Source organism: Anguilla anguilla, chromosome 8 (assembly GCF_013347855.1).
Source record: "Anguilla anguilla isolate fAngAng1 chromosome 8, fAngAng1.pri, whole genome shotgun sequence".
Lineage (NCBI taxonomy): Eukaryota > Metazoa > Chordata > Actinopteri > Anguilliformes > Anguillidae > Anguilla > Anguilla anguilla.
In genome coordinates, this window is record NC_049208.1 from 31,295,852 (window position 1) to 31,314,884 (window position 19,033).

Consider the following 19,033-nt stretch of genomic DNA (forward strand, 5'->3'; position numbering starts at 1 on the left):
TACTGAAGTATTTACAAATGGTGCCATTTGATCAGATCTTCATGGTAAGGTCTTATGATAATTCCTTTTTGTTATTTATGTTATTATTATTTACAAAAAATGTTATGGTTTACAAACTGATAGAAAAACTATAACTCTTTGTAATGTACCAAGTTACAGTACTTTACGGAAATATTATTTTTGCAGATGCTGCGGGAATTTAATAGTTTTATGGTTACATTGTTCCGTTTATTCGATTGTTTCATGTGCAGATTACCCTTTTCAAGAATAAGCGAATTTTCGCTGAATTCGCCGTAAACTGGTGCACCTGAACACTAAATTGGTTTACGGATTTTCAGTGTTACCAGAGCAACTGTATATCATGGTTTACGATTGGATAATATTCTGCCGGAAAGCAGTTCAACGAAATGGACGCTGTGTGAACAGCCTTAGTATGCGTTTGCTTTGTTTCAGTTGGTAGAATTGTATGATTTTTGATCGTATTGTTCAGTAATATTGACCCGAGGGGTGTATGGTAGGAATTTATGTTTAGCTAGTGTAACATGGCTGAAAATTTCGATAACCTCGAAGAGCATCTGGAGAAGTTCATAGAAAATATCAGACAGCTAGGAATCATCGTCAGCGACTTCCAACCGAGTAGTCAGACAGGGCTGAACCAAAAACTGTAAGTATGTCTAGCTTGTTAACATTAGATAGCTTGGTGGCTCGCTAACTTTTTTTATTTATCTAGTTTCCTTATGTATGCAATATGAGTTCACACTCCATGAGAGTACTACTGAGACAACTTTAACTTTCCAAAGGTAACGTTAGCATGTTTTGGTTTCTACTGGCTAGTTAGCTAGCTAAGAGTGTGATTAGCTAACTGGTAGTAATTATTGTAAATTAATTTTATTTTCTGAGCCTCGTCTTTGTATTTGTTTGAGATACACATAACGAATTAACGTAATGGCCTTGTTTTAGGGAATAATGTAGTTGCATAGTTGGCAAGCTTGTATTTAACTAAGATTTGATGGTGTGCTAGCTAGGTAGCTAACTAAATGATTCATCCGTTTCAGAAATTTCATGATCACAGGATTGCAGGACATTGAGAAGTGTCGACAACAACTGCACGATATTAATGTACCCTTGGAAGCATTCGAGTAAGTTATTTCTGAGTGCCTGCCACCACTACTCAGCAAGGCTAATTAATTGCTATAAAATGTACTAGCAGCGTGTAAATGATAATGAAATTCCTTTCGTGTGCGCTATATTAACACGTATTTTGTTTTTGCTATTTCACTGACGAGCCATTCATTACCGCCGTGACTTTAATTTGTTAATGTATCATATGTTGATTATTTCTACAGATACATTGATCAGGGTCGTAACCCTCAGCTGTACACCAAAGAGTGTTTGGAGAGAGCCCTGGCAAAAAATGAACAGGTGAAAGGAAAGATTGACACCATGACGGTAGGTACACTATTGGACACATCACCTCACATCTGTTTTCTCGAAATGGTTTGGTTCCTTAAGCACAAATGCTTGCTGGCCTTTATTTAATTGCATACTTTGGTGGCGCGAAATGGACAGTCAGGGCCGTAATCAATAGCCGATACTTGACCTGACCATTTTGGCGATGCCGAGACCTCTGTGATTTACATTATATCACAAATGAAAACCGCCACCAAATTTTAGTATTCATAAACGAAGTAGCAAAGCATCACTTAATGACGGAAAAAAGACATTTTACATTTTATATGTATAACGCAATATTTCAACTTTATCATTAAGCAGAGCACCGAGTCTTGAATGCTACTGGGTTTGTACATCTTAACAGCATGAGGTTTGCAAGTAGAATGAAAAATGAAAAGGGTTTCAGCTAATTATGATTAGGTAACTTTTTCAGTATGACATTTCAAGTTAATTTGCGGCATCAGCAGCTTATCACATGTTACCTCATATAGACCTCAATCTTCTCTTTGGGGCCAAAACTATTTTTAAACCCTATTATCTACTGATACCAATCCAGCAGCAATATTATTGTGCATTCCAGTTGTTTAAAGCACTAACTATCTTGCAATGAAAAGTTTACTATCATTCAGTTTAACAGAATTTGGACTGTTATTTGATGTTGTTTTGTTTTGATAAATTTAAACTTGTGATTTGTGATTGGAAGCTGGTCCTTCCTAAGAAAAATCAAGTCGGATACAAATTAAGGGGAAAACGCAGGGTCCAATAAACATGACTAAACAAAGTGATTAGCTTGTAAATGTATCCATACCTGTTGTGCACCTAACATATCACAGTTAGATCTGTTTGGAAACATCAGTTGGCACAAATATTAAAATCGTTGCTCCTTCAGTCTAATTTTCCTCCCTTTTGTTCCCCTTTCTTTTCAGAAATTTAAAAGTCTTCTCATTTCTGAGTTGGGAAAGGTTTTTCCAGAAGAGATGGCCCAGTATAAAGCTATTCATGGGGATGATCCACCATCGTAGTGGCTAGCCTTCCGGTTTAAATATTGCAAAAGCGTACATATGTATATACACAGCACCTTGCTAAAAATAGTTATATGCCATAATGTTTAAACTTGTGGTTCATTAAATTTTATACTGAAGTAACACTCAAACAATTGTACATGCTGTAGCAGTGTCTTCTGAAATTGATTGTGCCACATAAGGAGAGAGTTTTGTTATTGTGAGCCCTGGATAAGCCAGGGAACAGGAGTGGTGTTAATTTTTACATAACCAAATGTAATTTTTTTCAATAAATGAATTTGGGATTCAATGATTTGTTTAATTTATTGCTTTAAAGCTTTCTGTGGAAAGTTTTCCTTAAATGTTTTTAGTCATAGCTTAGTTCAAGGATACCCATTTTGCTGCATAATTGCTCATTTTTCTGGCACAGTTTGGTATTTCATCGCTGTTTAGCTTCTCTGAAGCATAAGTTCATGCCAAAAATGACTTCCCTGTTGGATCATATGAATATTCAGTGTTTATTTATTTATTTTTATTGTAATGATATAAGGCCGGGCAATGAATTGAATATTGATCGTATATTCTATATCGTTTTGTAGATGGTACAGAATTAGGCCACATCAAGAATATAGCATTGTGGTTACTCTGCATGTTCTTTATGCGGCCAAATTATATTCTTGAAGACCGAGCCAGTTGACTGCACAGCTTGTGGCAGACGTACCTGTTTGGCAGACATGGAGGACGAGAGCAATGAGCTCGACGTACCGCCGACTCATTTCGCGTTGTGAGCTGGCCTTCCCCCCTCCCTCTCGTAGCCTGCGTACCTGGAGCAGAATAGGGAGGACAGTGCCTGAACGCGAACATAATTAGGACAGTCGTGTGACCGCATCTGTGCCAGGTAACAAAAATTTTTAACGTTTTTAAAAATCTGTAAAATTTAGCCATTGTTCTGTATTGTTTCTTCAAAATAACGTGTCTTCGGCCGTAACCAAGACTGAAAAGTTAGCAGCATTATTTGGATTAATGTTAGCTAGCATTTAGCAAGCATCAGCGTCCACCCAGCTAACGATTGCTTAGATAGCTAATGAAATTCTCAACCTGTGGGAAACGCTAGTGTTCTCCTGCGAAATTATCGTACATTGCCAAAAATCAGAAAATACAGAGAGAGAATTTTATAGCCATATTGCCTAGCCCTATGGTCTACCATTGGTTCCTTACTTGTTGAACATGACTGAGATGATCCAGGACTCATTTTATGTAGTAGACATCCTCATGCAGGGCAACCTGTGTAGAATTACATTACATCGTGACATTTAGTAGATGCTGTTATCCAGAGGGACCCCAATTTGGGTTGGGTACCCTGCTCAAATATACAACAGCAGAGTCCCAACTGGGAATAAACCCACAACCATTCAGCTACAAGCCCAGTTACTTACCATGGGGCTATACTGTACTGTTGTATTTGGTAGAATGCATTTATGATGTGCTGTTTGTTTCTATAGTTTCAATTCAGCATTCACAATTATTCTCATTCATTTTGCTCAATGATACAAGAGCAATGTCCCACGCAGGTCAGTTCTTCAGCTGCCGTGCAGCATTGACGCCCGAGCACCGAGTGATTGATCAAACATCCCTTTCTGATTTCCTCTCGTCAGTCCCACAACAAAGGCTTATCTGGAAGCATTCAGGTGGGGACAAAACACCCAGCACCACTTGGGGCGATTGGGAGACCAAGGTTCCTACAATGACCTTGACGCACAATGTCCTGGGCCAGGAGGGGGAAATTACCCTTTTTATCTGGTGCCTTATCTTCTTCTGAGATCTCCAGAATGGATGGAGGTGCGAGACCGTGCTGGATTCTACATTTTTCCTCCGTCAGCTCTCCTGAATCGATTTTCTCAGGAGGCTTGTCCTCTATCATTCAAACTCTAAAACTTAAAGGCTTGTTGGTGGTCCTGCCCATCCCCCATATTCTGCCACTTCTGCAAATGCTTGGACATTCATGGCTGTTTGAGGTCATCTCCTCATATCTTGCTTTGAACTGGCTCACATAATTTCACTCATTGATAGTACTGTGCATTGTAAATTAACGAAGTGGGCTATTTACTGGAAGGAAAACACGACTTTATTTTACCAGTAAAGTTTACATTCTAATGAACTCAGGCTGCACAAAGTAGACTTTACTTATTGCAATATTGATCTCAAAGTTTAATAATGAACAATTTAATAAACATTAATTACGGGCTCTCTTATGATATCATTGTTGTCATAAATTCACGAGTGCCCGATGAGTCTGAGCTTTATAATGAAATGTAATTTCTGCAGGCCTATACAGTAATTAATACTGAAAACCAAATGTTATGTCTTTGGTAGTCATGCTGAGCTGCTTTACATAGCTGTAAAAATAAAGTTGAAACCTTCATTTATTTTTATTTATTCGTTTTTGCAGTTTAAGGTGGTGGAAGCACTGACTGCTCAGCAAATGGCAGTGAAGCATGAAGTGTACAAACAAGGTTCTTTTGTTGCTTTTTCTGTAAGCAGTTTTGGAGTTATTCCCTCAGTAAGAGCTTCAAAGGATGTTCACTCACAAATCCTTTGAGGATTTCTGGAGAAGAGCCGTAAGTGACATGGGCAGTAACATTGTGAGGCTTAATGTGAGGAAACTTTCTCGGCTGGTGAACTACATTTACCAAGCGGAGTATGACGCCGACAAATGCCTCAAGGGAACTGCAGGACAAATAGTTCAGTAAAGGGCTTTTCACAAGTTTACTTGTTGGCAGGAGAACATGTCAAACACAAATTGCCCAAATAATCAAACTTGTGTCTGTGCATGTGTGTGTGTGTTTTGGTGGGGGTGGGGGGAGATTTAATTTGTTTCCTCCCTTAACAACACACCTATGATCATTTTTGCCCGCTCACAATCCTACTAACCAACTACTTTGAATTAGCTTTTTTATTCGGCCAGAGGATCAGTTGCTCAAGGCAAAAAAAGTAGAGCCACTGCACTATTCCAGGGATATTTATTGATTCTGTACTTTATTGCGGAACAGCAGCTCAGTAATTTGTTGTAGTTAATGTGCTTATGCCAACATGCCATTACTGCATGCTGTACCAGCAAATGTGGGGGGGGGGGGTTACCCTTACTGCATTGTCTGAACCCCTGTAATAGCTGTGCTCATTTATATTATTTGCTCATCCTTGAGGGGAAAAAATGGAATTAGCATTAATAATGTGAATCAGCACCTCTCCATCCCCAGGAAAAAAGTGAATTGGAAAAAGGGTAATGAGAATTGAACAGAACCTTGCAAGTACATGTGAATGTAGGCCTTATCTGATAAAACTGAAAATCTGCAGGAGGTTATCCTAACAGCAGTTTGAGGCTGGTCTTTTTCCAGTAAAATTAGGGCATTGCAACAGTAGTGGTAAGCGTGAGCATTTTTCCTGGAGTTCTAACCTTCTCAAATGCAAAGGATGCCAAAATCTCCCTGGAGAAAATGATGTTCTGTCTAACAGGAGAAAACATCCCTAATTGGGTGAAGTCATCTGTGTGCAGCGTTCCTGGAACTGTGAGCTAATCAGCTGTGGAGAGTTAAGACAGAGACAAAAGGCCACCTAGAAGTGACGTGATCCAGTACCAGCATGCACACCGGCTCTATTATCTAATGTTCCTGCCTTCCTTCTGTTGCCGATGCCTTTATCACTGACTGGCAGCTCATACATTCTCCCAACAAATATTTAGCAGAGTGGGCTACTGGACTTGAAACCATACGGTCGCAGGTTGGAATTTCTGATGGTGCTGTTGTTCCCTTGGGAAAGGAACTTAAACTGCATTGTTTCAGTAAATATTGAATCTGGATAATTTATGAAATTGGTCGTTTTAATTGCAAAAAAAGAAAAAGAAAATGTAGAGCCACTTTTAAACACTACTTTCGGATTCAGAGTATTAGGGTTGATTGGGTTTCAAAAAAGATTGACAGGCCGTGCGCAATTTAGTGCCGAGGCCGGCAACAAGGAGATCCAATTTCATTATACAACGGCTTGGCTGAATACTCGATTCTGATTGGTCCAAGGGTGGGCATTATTTCTCAATAAAGGGACACCTTGGCCTTTCAACAGTTCTAAAATCAATGTGCTACAAAATCCAGCATTCTAAAGCAGTTTAAACAGCAACTTTCCCATTTGAATTGTTGTTACATCCCCTCCCGTTTTCAATGTCCAATTTCGCAATTGATGGAAATCTTGAATCACATTTCTAGTTACTGTTGCTAGCTTTACTCATTTGGACAGTAGAATAGGCGTTACGCATTTTCATCCGTATGTTTGTGAACGATTGCGTTTGTAGTAACCGCTGTTTTGAATTCAATTCAATAGTTAGCTAGCTAGCTAGCCGGGATAACAAGCATGCCTTGAGACCATTCTGACCTAAAACCAAGAATTTTAATATTGGCTAGGTGACAAGTGACGGCAAACCTATCATAAAGCTATCTGGCACTCAAAACCCGTTTCAGAGGGTCTTCGAAAGAAGTTATGTATAGCCTACACTGCGCGACCACACCATTTAAAAAGCAAGACAGTGCTAGGGAGATTAATTTGATTGACTTATGGTTTCATGCAGTTTTATTAAATAATGTAATGACAAAAATGACAAAATTGGTGCTAATTGTATGGTATAAAACAAGAAGGAACTATTTTTTCTTGATAGCATCATTGTTTTCATAGAATTAACGACCAGAGGTTTTTGCTTGACAGCGGTGCAAATAGAACTACCAACCAGAGTTTTTGCATAACAACGGTCCAATTAGAACTGCCAACCGGAGTTATGCTTGACAACGGTAAAGCCGCTACACTCTCATTCATGGGCTCTCATTATGTTCCACTCGGGTGCGGCTGAGTCACGTGCTACGCCTAGTGGTAAAATTCAGTATTACCAGTTCGGTCCGGTATTTGGCTTAATATCAAACCGGTTTGAAAATTTTTTACATCGGCCCAGCCCTACAGGGTATATTATTTTATATTAGTGATTTTTTCATATTTTACATTAATGCTTAGTCGAAACAAGATTCGGCCTTTATATAGAATTTCAGTCTTTCTTCGTATTGGTGTTCTTTCATGTTGAATTGGTGTTATTGGCATCCTGTCCAGCCCCCACCTCCCGTGACCCTGATCAGGAATAAGCAGGTCAGCCTGTGCTTTTCAACCTCCAAATATTCAAACTAAATGTATGCTCTTGACATGACAGTTGATATGCGGGACTGTGTACATGTAAAAACATTTACCCCAGCATGCACAAACTGGACACATGGAAACCATTCAGTTAATCAATTTTAGAGCCATCTATTGATTCGATCGTTCATTTCTGAGATATGTCACCACTGTCTCATGTGTCTCGCATATCTCATATATTCATTGGAATATTTATTGAAAATATTTGACAACCTGATTGTTTTGATTGAGGTCAGGGATGTGTGATTTGGAGGTGCTCGATATTTACTCACGCGCACACACACACACACAGCCACTGCAGAAACCTTGTGGCAGGCGTAGGTATAAATAATACTTTGGATTTCATCGCTCAAGTGAATGAGGCACTTTAATTTGACATTAATTTCAGCAGGTCTGCGGGTAGAAATGATGCATTAATCCTGTTTTATTACCTCATTTACATTTTGGTACTGACTGAAACTGCGTCTGCCGGGCGTTGGGCACAACTGAAGCCAGGCACGATGGGAGCTCCTTTTAATCCCTCTATTGCTTTTGTTCTTCCTAGCTTCACAGCGGCATTCGTGGTAAAATGCAATTACGTTTTTCGTAAAATGTACCTATTCACATTCTTTCAACATGCACAAAACTGAAGTCCATATTCGGTCTATTAAATTTCTCTCACAAATGAAACCTAATGTGCTTTACATTTGGGTAATTGTATTCAGTAGTGTACTTTGATTATCACCATTTTTCTTCACGTTCAACCACTATGAGCAGGTACTAGAAATTATTTTTAAATAGACAGGATATATTTAGTTAAACTCTTCAAAATTTTAATTCAGATTTATACCAAGTTTTCGCATTTTAGTTGCTTTACTCTCAATGAATCGTACACTTATTTTTCAAATCTTAGTTTTAATATACAGTTTCAATGTTCACTTTAAATATAGTGAACCAAATTGTATTTGTATTCATCTCAGTATTTGGTTCTATGCAAGTAACCTGGCTAATGTTTTATTTCGGCTGTGCCAACCTAGTACATTTAATGTGAAGTAAGACGCAGGGATTTATTTTATCAATAATATATAAGATCGTAGGGCTAACTCCCTTCTGGCCTTGCCCTGTGCAATAAATGTTTCAGTAGCATAAATGACCACAGTGGGTAACGTGTCTAGGCTTTAATGAAGAATAATGCCATCTTTGGGGTTGTCAAGGTCTTCTTTTCCTGAAGCTAACCAAACATGTTAATACTTTCAGGGACTTTCAGACCGTATGGATGTTTAATTAAACATCTCTTCAGGAACTGGGGTGAAATCCTTCCCTGTACAGTTTTGTTTTTTTAGTTTTCACAACTTTCAGGTTAGCTAATACTTTCAAGCAGTTTTATTAAGCATAAACATATTGTGTGTTTAATGATGATATTTTATGTTTATTAATTTGTACAGTTAGCTTCATAATGTTTGGGACAAAGACATATTTCTTCTTGATTTGTCTCTGTACTCCAGAATTTTAGATTTGCAGTCGATTCACATATGGTTAAGGTGCACATTCTCAGCTTTTATTAAAGGGCATTTTCAAACATTTTGGTTTCGCCAATTAGAAATTGCAACACTTTTTATACATAGTCCCCTCAGCTCACTGTATTTTCGCAAAACCAATTATGTTTAATCATAAAACATACTTGAAAGTAACCTGTGACTAGCTGGACACCCTGTAGTAGTGTAAATTATAATGAACTGTACTGAGAAGATGCTGTTTGGTAGATTCTCTTGGTCTCAATCCATCAGTCAGTGACCGTCTAAGATATGGGTTTAATTTAATATGAGAATGGTTAGCATTTGCTGATTTACGATTTCATTGAAGTGCGTACAAGTGTTCACAGTGGTACTTGTGAACCACAGTGGGAGACCCCATCTTAACCATCCCAGAATCCCAATGGGAGTCTACATAATGGATTCTTTATTGTAATTTCTACACTCTCCAGAAATTAGAGGCTAAAATCTTTTAGTCTTGGTTCTTATCTTCCCTGGTATCTCTGAAGCCGAAAATCCTTTGCACTGTGGCATCCAGAACTTGGACAATCTCAACAAGGTAGAAAACCGATTTACATTTTAAATCTGGGGATCCCTCAGAGTTGCGTCACAGGATGCAATGAGGTATCAGCGTATGTGAGAATGAATGTGTGGTCAATGTAAGTCTGAAGAGACATTTTACCTCAATGTTTTGCCTCAGCTAGGAGAAGAAGCCAAAATACTGTTTCGGCATTTTGATTTTTGTCTATCAAAAATGACTGGAATGGCTCCTAGCATAGATAGCATAGACTGGTCAGAATCTGAATCTTATTGCTCAGAATGTAGCTTTCTCCTTCATTGGAACCAGCAGTGCAATACTATGCCTTCGGCTGCGGTTACAAACAGCAGTAAATAACAAACAGGTTGACCTCAGAGACCATTGCGCAGTTCAGAGGCATGGACGTCAGAAACTAAAGATACCAGCTTCACATTGCAGGAAGGAAATTATTTTTTAACACGTGAAGACGTTGCTGATGTCATTGCTCAGCGTTGATCCTACCCAAAGGCATTCTGTCCTTCGGTGCTGCCTGGCTCGTCACGGTTAGCATCGTTTAATTACCAGGAAGTGCCAGATGAAACCTTATCACCGCATTGCTATACAGAAAAGCCAGTGAAGTGACGCACTCGATGGAAGAACGAGCGGGAGATGTACAAGCAAGAGGAGACAGGTCGAGGTCTGATTTTCAGGAGTGCAAGCAGTCTATTGCGCACTTTGGGTATTTTTACAATAGGCTATTTCATTTGAGGAAATCTGGGCTCGATGACTCAGGGGCACAAGGCCGTGATGCTTGCACACAAGACGTGATAGTCCATGCAAGATGTATTGCTGTGATTCACCAAGGTGACCACGTTTCTGTGCTTCCACCTCCTCGTGTGTTGTCGTGCGGATCGCCCCCGATGCCAGCCTCTTTGCTTGTTACCGTGGTTACCTTCTCTCTGTCATACCAACGTCACTTCTTCACCTGTTCCGTCTTGCGTTCTATAATGTAGACGGCTTTCATTTGATCGGTGTGCCGTTGCTTCAGTGCCTGATCGTAGGCAGCCTGCCTGCTGCGTGTCCCCTTCAGTCAGTATTTTTTGCGTGCTCCAGTGCTTCAGCAGCTGCTATGGAAGTAATTAAAATAATTTGGGATGCAATGGATATCGGTTTGTTCATCAGAGGCCGTGCTGAAAAAGCACGTTGCCGGATCGCATCCAGAGAGTCAAGCTGGGAAGCGACAAATCGTGAAATTTGACAAATTATCTGTCTTTGCTTCCCTAACAATGTATGACAAAAGCACCTCGGCTCTCTCCGTCAAATATTTAGAACAAGTAGTCGAAAAACACCCATCTATGGTAGTATGCTCAACAAATTGCTCTCAGCAGCTTATCAGTGATTCTTTTCTGTGCGTGACACCACAGGGCATCCCACAATGCACCTCTGAAGATTCTGTCTTTGAGCTTGAATCGCACGTCTGAGGGGTGACTCCGCGGTGTACCAGATGAAACGCTTGGGGCCGTGGCGACTTCTTCCTTTGAGGATTGAAGAATGCATAACGCTACCTGCTCAACATTAGCATAATGTCTTTGTCATGCTAATGCTAACCCTTTGAACGTGACTGTGGGGCTTACAGGCAGTGTCTGCGAAAGCCTTTCACTACGCTCCCACTGAGGGTGTTTCCATTTCAGTCCGACACACAGGATCCCTCGGACGGGGTCGCGCGGCAGTGGACCCCTCTGCCTTCTGTCACCGCGGTTGCCATGGCAAGCGCTCTCCCCTCCCCCCGCCTCGTCGTCTGGAATCTGAAGGCTGTGCCGGGGGGAGGAGGGGGGGGGGGGGAGGGAGAAGAGAAGAGGTGTGGACCAGAGCTCTGATAATGATGCATATTCATGCAGTGTCTGGAAGGTAGGGCCTGCACAGCTGCTCAGTTTTGTTATTCATATCTCTGGCCCCAGAGTAATGGGTCCACTGACCTAAATCAACCTCGATGAAAAGCCCTGGCGGTACGTCACGCGCTAACCGCCACCCATTTACGTGGCCTGGGTCAGTGCTGAGAGGTGTCAAGTAGGCCTATCATCCCGCTAACGCATGAACAAGGAGCTCCGCTCGGCATGCCTGCTCACGGTCTCAAGGTGCGTTTACATGTAATCACCCGCTACTTTCATCTTAAAGGAGACAATTGTTTGGTTACATCATGTTAAACCAGGTTGCTAAGATCTGGCTGGTTCTTCTTGTTTGTTTTTTCCAAGTTTGTAGCTCAACCGCGGAAACCCAGAAATAACAGTGACAAATGTTGATGTGTAAGACTTATATTAGAAATGGGTACTAGTGGGTTAATGTCCATTGTGTTTATTTTTCAGAGGCAAAAGCTACATTTTTTTAGTGCTGCTTGCTGATGAGGTTGCTCTGGTCTCCTGGTCTCCATAGAGACATGTCTCACACTGATTCCTTGGCTCATTAAAACACAAGATTTAAAATTATGTGTGGGCCAAGCTTGCCATTCAACTCATACCATCTTATTCATTAAAAAAATATTTTGTTGATGAAATATACATATTATATTATATCCCATTATATAGACATTTAACCACTTGCACACATGATGATGGTAGTTGTCGGTTAATGTATAATGAGCCTTTTATTTCCCCCTCACAAAATAAGTACTTTAAGCACTCTGTGCTACTTGAAGAAAGACCTCAGTGCCCAGAATGTGTAGTGCCCACATATCTTCGTAAGCCTACCACTCTACCTCATCCCTGCACATACTTTGAAGGTAGAATTTAGTACAAAACTGATATAAAACTGATAAACTATACCGCAAATGCCAAATGAGCACCACAAAGTAGTTATGACTACAGTATATGCTTTGAAATTATGGATGAGCACATTCACAGTGAAATTCATTGTTCCTAACCGAAGGAATATATTAAATATGACAATAGTAGTTGTCCTGTCGGGATTTAAACCTAATTTTCTTTTCTGCCTTAGTCCACACAGCCCTGAGGGTCCTCATTTAAGCTACTGAATCTCTGAGTTTTTGCACCATGATCTACTGACAAGAAAAAGCCAATTTGCATCGCACCGTTTTTAGATTCAAAATGCAGAGAATGCATTTCGGGCTCCCATAGGTTTAATTACCACTGTTTGTTGACAATATTCTTCTCTGTTTCTGCATTAGCCACAGAATAATAATATAGCTAGATGAGCTCTGAGATCTCATGCATTACATTATATGTCACTGCGCTATGAGAGAGTCAATTTGAAATCTTGTCACAGACTATTCAGTCTGCATACTTAAGCCACATGACTTAATGCAGAAATATGCATTTACTTTCACATCGATTTATATTTCATGTTGCATTCATGAGGTTTTGCATCACGTACAGAAACATAAGGCACTTACTCATATATAAAAGGGTTTTTCTGTTAATGAATTTGACCCATGGCAGTGACTGTACAATGAACCCTTTTTCCATTCAGTTAGGGCGAAAACCCATTTGTCTTAAATGAGGTAACAAAAAATAAGCCAAAGCGCTAACAGTTTATAGATATCAGTTTCTTTATAGAAATGCATGTTGACTCAAATGAATGCTCTTTTAGGCCATCATATTTTGTTCAAACTCAACAATATTAGTCCAATAGTTTATAAATGGCAAGAGCCATTTTTAACACTTTTCCTGGGTTTATTTTAGTATCTTGGTTTGGAGGCCATGTAAAATATGTAAAAAAAATTTTGATGCTTAGTTGAAACAGGAACTGGATGTAAGGTTAAAGTTAGAACCTCTGATTGTTGAATAAGATGTTAATTTGTCTCCAGAATAGCCTAATTTTTAGAAAAGAGGATCGCCCCTTTTGTCATTCAAGTGTGTACCATTATGTGAAAGACAATGCCATGCTCGGTCCTGCCCCATAAACCCACTGATCCTTTCCCCTGCCATTGTCTCGCCATTTGCTCCCTTTTTTTCCACCCTTTATGTGCCCCTCAGTGACGAGGTCACCCGCCCATCCATCCCTCTCCCGCGTGGCGGTTAGGGGCAGATACCGGGCTCGGCCAGGCCGGGCGCGGTCGTCCAGGGAGAGGCGGGGCCTCTCCATGAATCAGGCGGCAGGTCCATCCCAGGCGCATTGTTTCCGACTCGTGCTGGGCCCTTCGGCAGCAGATGCCAGGCCTCTCTGAGCCGCTGGGACGTAATTAATCACTGTCTGGTCTCGGTGTGGAGGAAGATAATCGCAGGCGCTATCTCAGAGAGAGTGAATGTACGACAAGCTAATTCGGGACAGATCTGATGGTTGCTTAAAGGCTGATTCCTTGTTGGGCTTAGCCATCACCAAAGTCTTTGTGTCCCTTCATTGGGGTGTCAGTGCGATGCTACCTATTAGCTTAGTGGACTCGTCTACCAAGAGCTTATCATTTTTACACTTTACATTTTAACGTTGTATAGAATACCGGTCAGACGTATTTGTTTTGGATTCAAATACTTTTCTATACTTTACTGATCTTGTCTGGTGTATTGGAACCAATAAAATACTCGGAAAAAGTGCAAACCCCGCCATCTGGCCATATTGGCAGGCTCAATGACACCAGGCAAGATCAATAGAGCACAGAAAAGTATTTGAATCCAAAACAAATACGTATTTGACCCAGGTCTGATACCAGTGTCATAATGCAATGTATAGGTGGTGAGAATTTCAAATAATGGGTTGTTGTTTGTCCACCCTGGCTTCTTAACGCCATTAAACCGAGATAGGAATGAAGCGGGTGTGCTCCAGATTTCACCAGCAGCCATCTCAAACTCGAGGGAGCAATCAAAGGTATTAAAGTGGAGCTCAAATCGTGTAGCACGTACTAGGCTTAATGCCCTTTCCCATGATTCAATATGTGGTTCCGCTGCTCAGTGCCCTCCTCACTGTCTGCATGCAGGCTTCATATGGTGAGCGGATCCAGGAAAAAAAGCTTGCATTAAAAAGAGATGAAAAGGGATGCACGCATCAGGGCAGAAATAAACTAATTTGGCTTTATGTCTTAGCGATGAATAAAAGACCTGCTGCTTAATAGGGGAAAAATAAATAAGCGCAAGAGAGGGAATTGGAAGTTGCACTTAATTACCCCCCGCCTCCCCCCTCCTTTTTCAAAATTCATTGGTTTTGGATTTTCCCGGCTGAACTGCTAATTGCGGCGAGCGATAAGTTCAGGCCAAGCCTGGGTAATGAGTATTGATCTGGATGTCTGGTAGGACCTCATTATAAAATCTGTTTATGCAGGTTATTCCCCAGCGCGAGGCACACACAGCCCTGCAAGCGTTTCGCCGCAGAGCCCTGTCACGCGCACATTAGCGGGCGCGGGAGGCGGGACGGCGGAAGCGCTCGAGCTCGCGAGGAATCGCGCGGCGGGCGAAGAACGGCACCTCTGCTGGAGGCGGGTGGGCGGGTACGGAGGATTCGGGGAAGTTCGGCGAGCGACGCGTGGGGCGGTCGTCATCCTGTGCCGAAAATCCCCTCGGTGGAAACGCTTCAAGGTCGCGGCGCGCGCGGTTTTGCGCACACGCCCACTCCGTCGCCCGCTGCGTGCGGAGGCCGCGTGGGCGTGCGCCGCCGACTCCCCCACCCAGGGATCGGGGCGGGAATATGGATGAGTCGAAAAGGACCGCAGCCGAGGGAGAAGGCGCCGGTAGCAGGCTCTGATGCTAGACTAGGGGAGGGGGGGAGAGAGAGTTGGTCCCTCTATTTTTTTTACCTCGATGCAGATGACTACACCCCATGAATAAATGCAACCGCTAAATCCATCCTTCAGAGTTCTGCCACTGCCTGCGATTGCAGCATGCTTCAAGCTGTTATATATAGAACCAATTAGCTGCTGCACCGAGACTGATGCATCTAATTGCCTGTCCTGACTAGAGGGAGGTCACTGCTTCTGTTTGAGGGTAGTTATGTAACGTTACATAACAGCTGGCCTGACTTGAATGGAGTCTAAAAAGGAACTTGCCTGGCAGACAATAAAGAGAAAGGAAGAAGGGTTTACAGGATGCTTTGACTTTGGGGCATTTTGTTGCACATGCATAAACAGGGCTTTACATGCCAGTTAAACCCCATTCATCTCCTTGCGTGAATCTGCAGCTCTGCACTTGTTCAGTTTAAAATGAGAATAATCCCTCTTTGTGTTCGTGATTGATAGACGCATGCAACGTGATTATTAGCACTGTGGGAACAGAGTGTGTTCTCAGAGCGGGACCGCTTATACTCTGGCGTTTAGGTCAGTGTGAACAGCCTTTCACTGAGCTTCAAGTAAAATGCTATTCAGTGATGTGTTTTTAGCCAGGATAAATGGTCCTTTTAAGAAAACAAGGAGTGGACACGTTACAGTAATAAATCACATTTAAAAAAAAAAAAAAAAAACTATTAAAAAAAATTGTTAGCAAATGCAAGCACCCATAATGGTACTTAACACGTACAAGACCAATTACTTGTACAGTAATATTATCAGAGCCACTGGTGCACCAAATCATGTTATTACAGGCTCCAACAGCACAGAAAAAGGCTTTGATAATCTCTCCTCAAAATGCATGTACTGGAGAATTTGTGCACTCACTTTCCGAGGTGATTTAAAATGGAATCAATAGCACAAGCAGGGAACCAATCATTCTGTCTCACTGATGCCGTGGAGTGGGGGGCGGGAGCCATGCTAAATGATGAGGGAGTAGAGACATATCGTCGCAGATACAAGTCTCCGCACCGTTGGAAGAAACAGTCCCTGAGGGCTTGGCTGAACAGATGACCATAAATTGCATCAGGTATGCAAACAAGCACCTGCTGGAATTTAAAATGCAACCTACAGAAAGTGTTCTCTGTTGCGCACTCAAAGGAAGCAGGCCCCTAACCTTAAGGTTCTCTCAAGGATCATATTCCATCAACAGTTGTTTCCATGCGGTCACAGTACTTACATTTAATGTTACATTTGTCTGACGTTATGGAAGAGGGTTGGAAATAAATGATTACTTCATTCATCCCCGAGTCACAACCTGCGGAGGGGCCGTCTATATAAGTGCAATGAGGCAAGCCAAATTTAGATTGGCTGAAAGTGCTGACTTCCCTCCCAAGTCAGCGAATTGTGTCCAAGAGGTCTGAGGAATGAGAGAACAGGAACAGCGGTGCACCTGTGCGCTGCAATGAGCTTCCAGGTTTTCATTTGTATTACAACCAAGCGATAAAATTAGCCGGTGTCTAAATCAAGATGACTCCCAGGGTCAGGGCTTTCGGGGACAAGAACAAGCTTTCTCATTCCCCTGGACAGTGAGTACAGGAGCACTGTCCCCACCCACCAATCTGAAGTGTGATGTAGCCGGGGGATGAACCTTTGACCTTTCCATGTCATCCAGGAACGCTCCAATACCAAGCTCTGGTGAACCTTATTCACTCAACCCGGTTGGGTCTTTCTCCTATTTTATTTCAGTAGGAATGCTCAGCTGTTTTTAAGAAATAAACAAACAAAAAGGCCTTAAATAGTTCAAAGCCTGATCTCTGTTGCTAGTCATGCTACAATACCATGCCTACTTGGGTAGAGATGAGTGTCAGATGTGAGAGGTAGAGTGAAGAGTCACCTTCCATGTACATCTTTTACTCTCAGATGTCATTTAGCTCATGAGGGGGAAGGAATAATTGAAATAGTTTCTCTACTCAAGGGTATCCTCTTGAATACCAGTTTATTACACCAACTGTGCCTCTTGTTTGAAGACACCCTCAGAGAATATGCACTGTGTGGCTTCTATGATGCTACCATCTCAATATGAGTCGATGAAAGATATTGTGTCATCACTATCTTCTACTATGAACCCCAGGCACCAGTCAGACAAATAGTTTGTATTTCATTATTTCTCACATGATAAATGGTTATTGTGTTGAACCAAACTGAACAGCACAAGAATCAGGCATCAGGCAGTTCTATAATAATACACTGCTCTAATTTTAGTTGCTGCCTCACTAAGCCATTTTTGCAAACAATTATTGAATTTCGCTCCTTATTTGTTATAATATGTTGTCCATCATCCTTCTTGTAGTACAAATGCAGTGGTATATACATTTTTCTAAACAGACAGAAGGATTACTGCAACTAAAACAAACAAAAAGCCAAACGTTTCCCAGAATGCATTTCTGTTTATCATGTCCTTCAGTCGTACAGAAAGCATACATGGCACCTAGGCTCACACAGAGCCTCTTTCTATGGCTCTGGGCTCACAGTGCTACAAAGTGCCGCTGCCACACGTAAGACCATCCTCCTATTTTTCAGGTCGGTACTTCGCCAGATTTACGGAATTTTCCGCCACTGCTCTAGTGTGAACAAAAAACGGCAATGCTTACGGATAAAGCACGTAAATGGGTATGACGTTCTTGCTTTAGACCTTATTTCTAGCACACTCTCTTTATTAAATATTTCAGGCTACTGAATCTGCCCCTGCAACAATTCCTGAACAAATTGTTGCTAATAGGACATATTGGAGCTGCATTGAGATTTTATGAGGTAAAATTGAACATTAACCTATTGTAAAAATGGAATAAACAATGTCGCTGTCCTTGCTTGACATGGCTTTGTCTTGTAAAAACAACATTACAAAATTGCTAGTCTGCTACTTTTCCCTGGTAAACATCTGTGTCAGGCTCTTACAGTTTTCAGTTGCTTTTTACAATATAGCGCCACATAGGCTTATCAATGGCAAATATAGCTAGCTATTTAGCTTGGCTAACCAAATTGTTTTTATTGCATTTGACTGTAAACAGCTCCGCTTAAGTATTTCGTTTTTAGCTGAATGCTTCCATTGTTTTTCTAGTGTTAGCTATTTTGGGATCAAACAACTGAGCATCAATGTCAAACAAGTTGCTAAAGACGTTACTGTAAGTTATCTTAAAACTATCACTCTTCAATTGTGTTGTAGGCTACTGGCAGGATTTACATACTACACTACATGGCCAAAATATCTGGATGCCCCTTGGTCTGGGACTGTTTTTCGAGGTTTGGGATGGACCCCTTCATTCCAATAAAGGCAAATATTAATGCAGTGACATTTTAGACAATTCTGTGCTTCCAATTTCAGCAGGAAAGGGCCTTCCCCCCCTCCTTTAAAATAGGTCTGGGCAGTCTGGACAGTCCCCAGTGGGGAAAAAACAACGCATTGTTGTTTACTTACTGCTGAGAAGGTACAGGCAGAAACCCTGTTCATAATGCCGACGTTTAAGATTGTGAGGACACATTTATTCTTTCAGCCAGCAACCATATATAGAAAAATTGTATGCCATCTGATGATTTATTTCACACATATAAATCTTTGGTTGATTAA

At 41.3% G+C, this 19,033-nt stretch overlaps 1 protein-coding gene and 1 long non-coding RNA gene across 2 annotated transcripts; both read left to right on the plus strand.

The window, feature by feature from the left end:
• The first annotated feature begins 366 nt into the window (after positions 1-366).
• Positions 367-2,763, plus strand: med10 (mediator complex subunit 10). The gene is made up of 4 exons (XM_035430469.1): positions 367-664; positions 1,056-1,139; positions 1,347-1,449; positions 2,379-2,763. Exons 1-4 carry the CDS (start codon positions 543-545, stop codon positions 2,472-2,474), a joined length of 405 nt encoding a protein of 134 aa, XP_035286360.1. The 5' UTR covers positions 367-542; the 3' UTR covers positions 2,475-2,763.
• A 15,133-nt stretch (positions 2,764-17,896) lies between these two features.
• LOC118234470 lies at positions 17,897-18,733 on the plus strand. Its single transcript, XR_004766670.1, has 3 exons — positions 17,897-17,988; positions 18,138-18,219; positions 18,632-18,733. It is a non-coding gene; the product is annotated as an uncharacterized LOC118234470 (long non-coding RNA).
• Positions 18,734-19,033: the final 300 nt, after the last annotated feature.

Coding starts and splice junctions, on each gene's coding strand:
- med10 (XM_035430469.1), top strand. CDS start 543: ATGGCTGAAAATTTCGATAACCTCGAAGAGCATCTGGAGAAGTTCATA. Junction 665..1,055: donor ACAGGGCTGAACCAAAAACT/GTAAGTATGTCT, acceptor CATCCGTTTCAG/AAATTTCATGATCACAGGAT. Junction 1,450..2,378: donor GAAAGATTGACACCATGACG/GTAGGTACACTA, acceptor CTTTCTTTTCAG/AAATTTAAAAGTCTTCTCAT.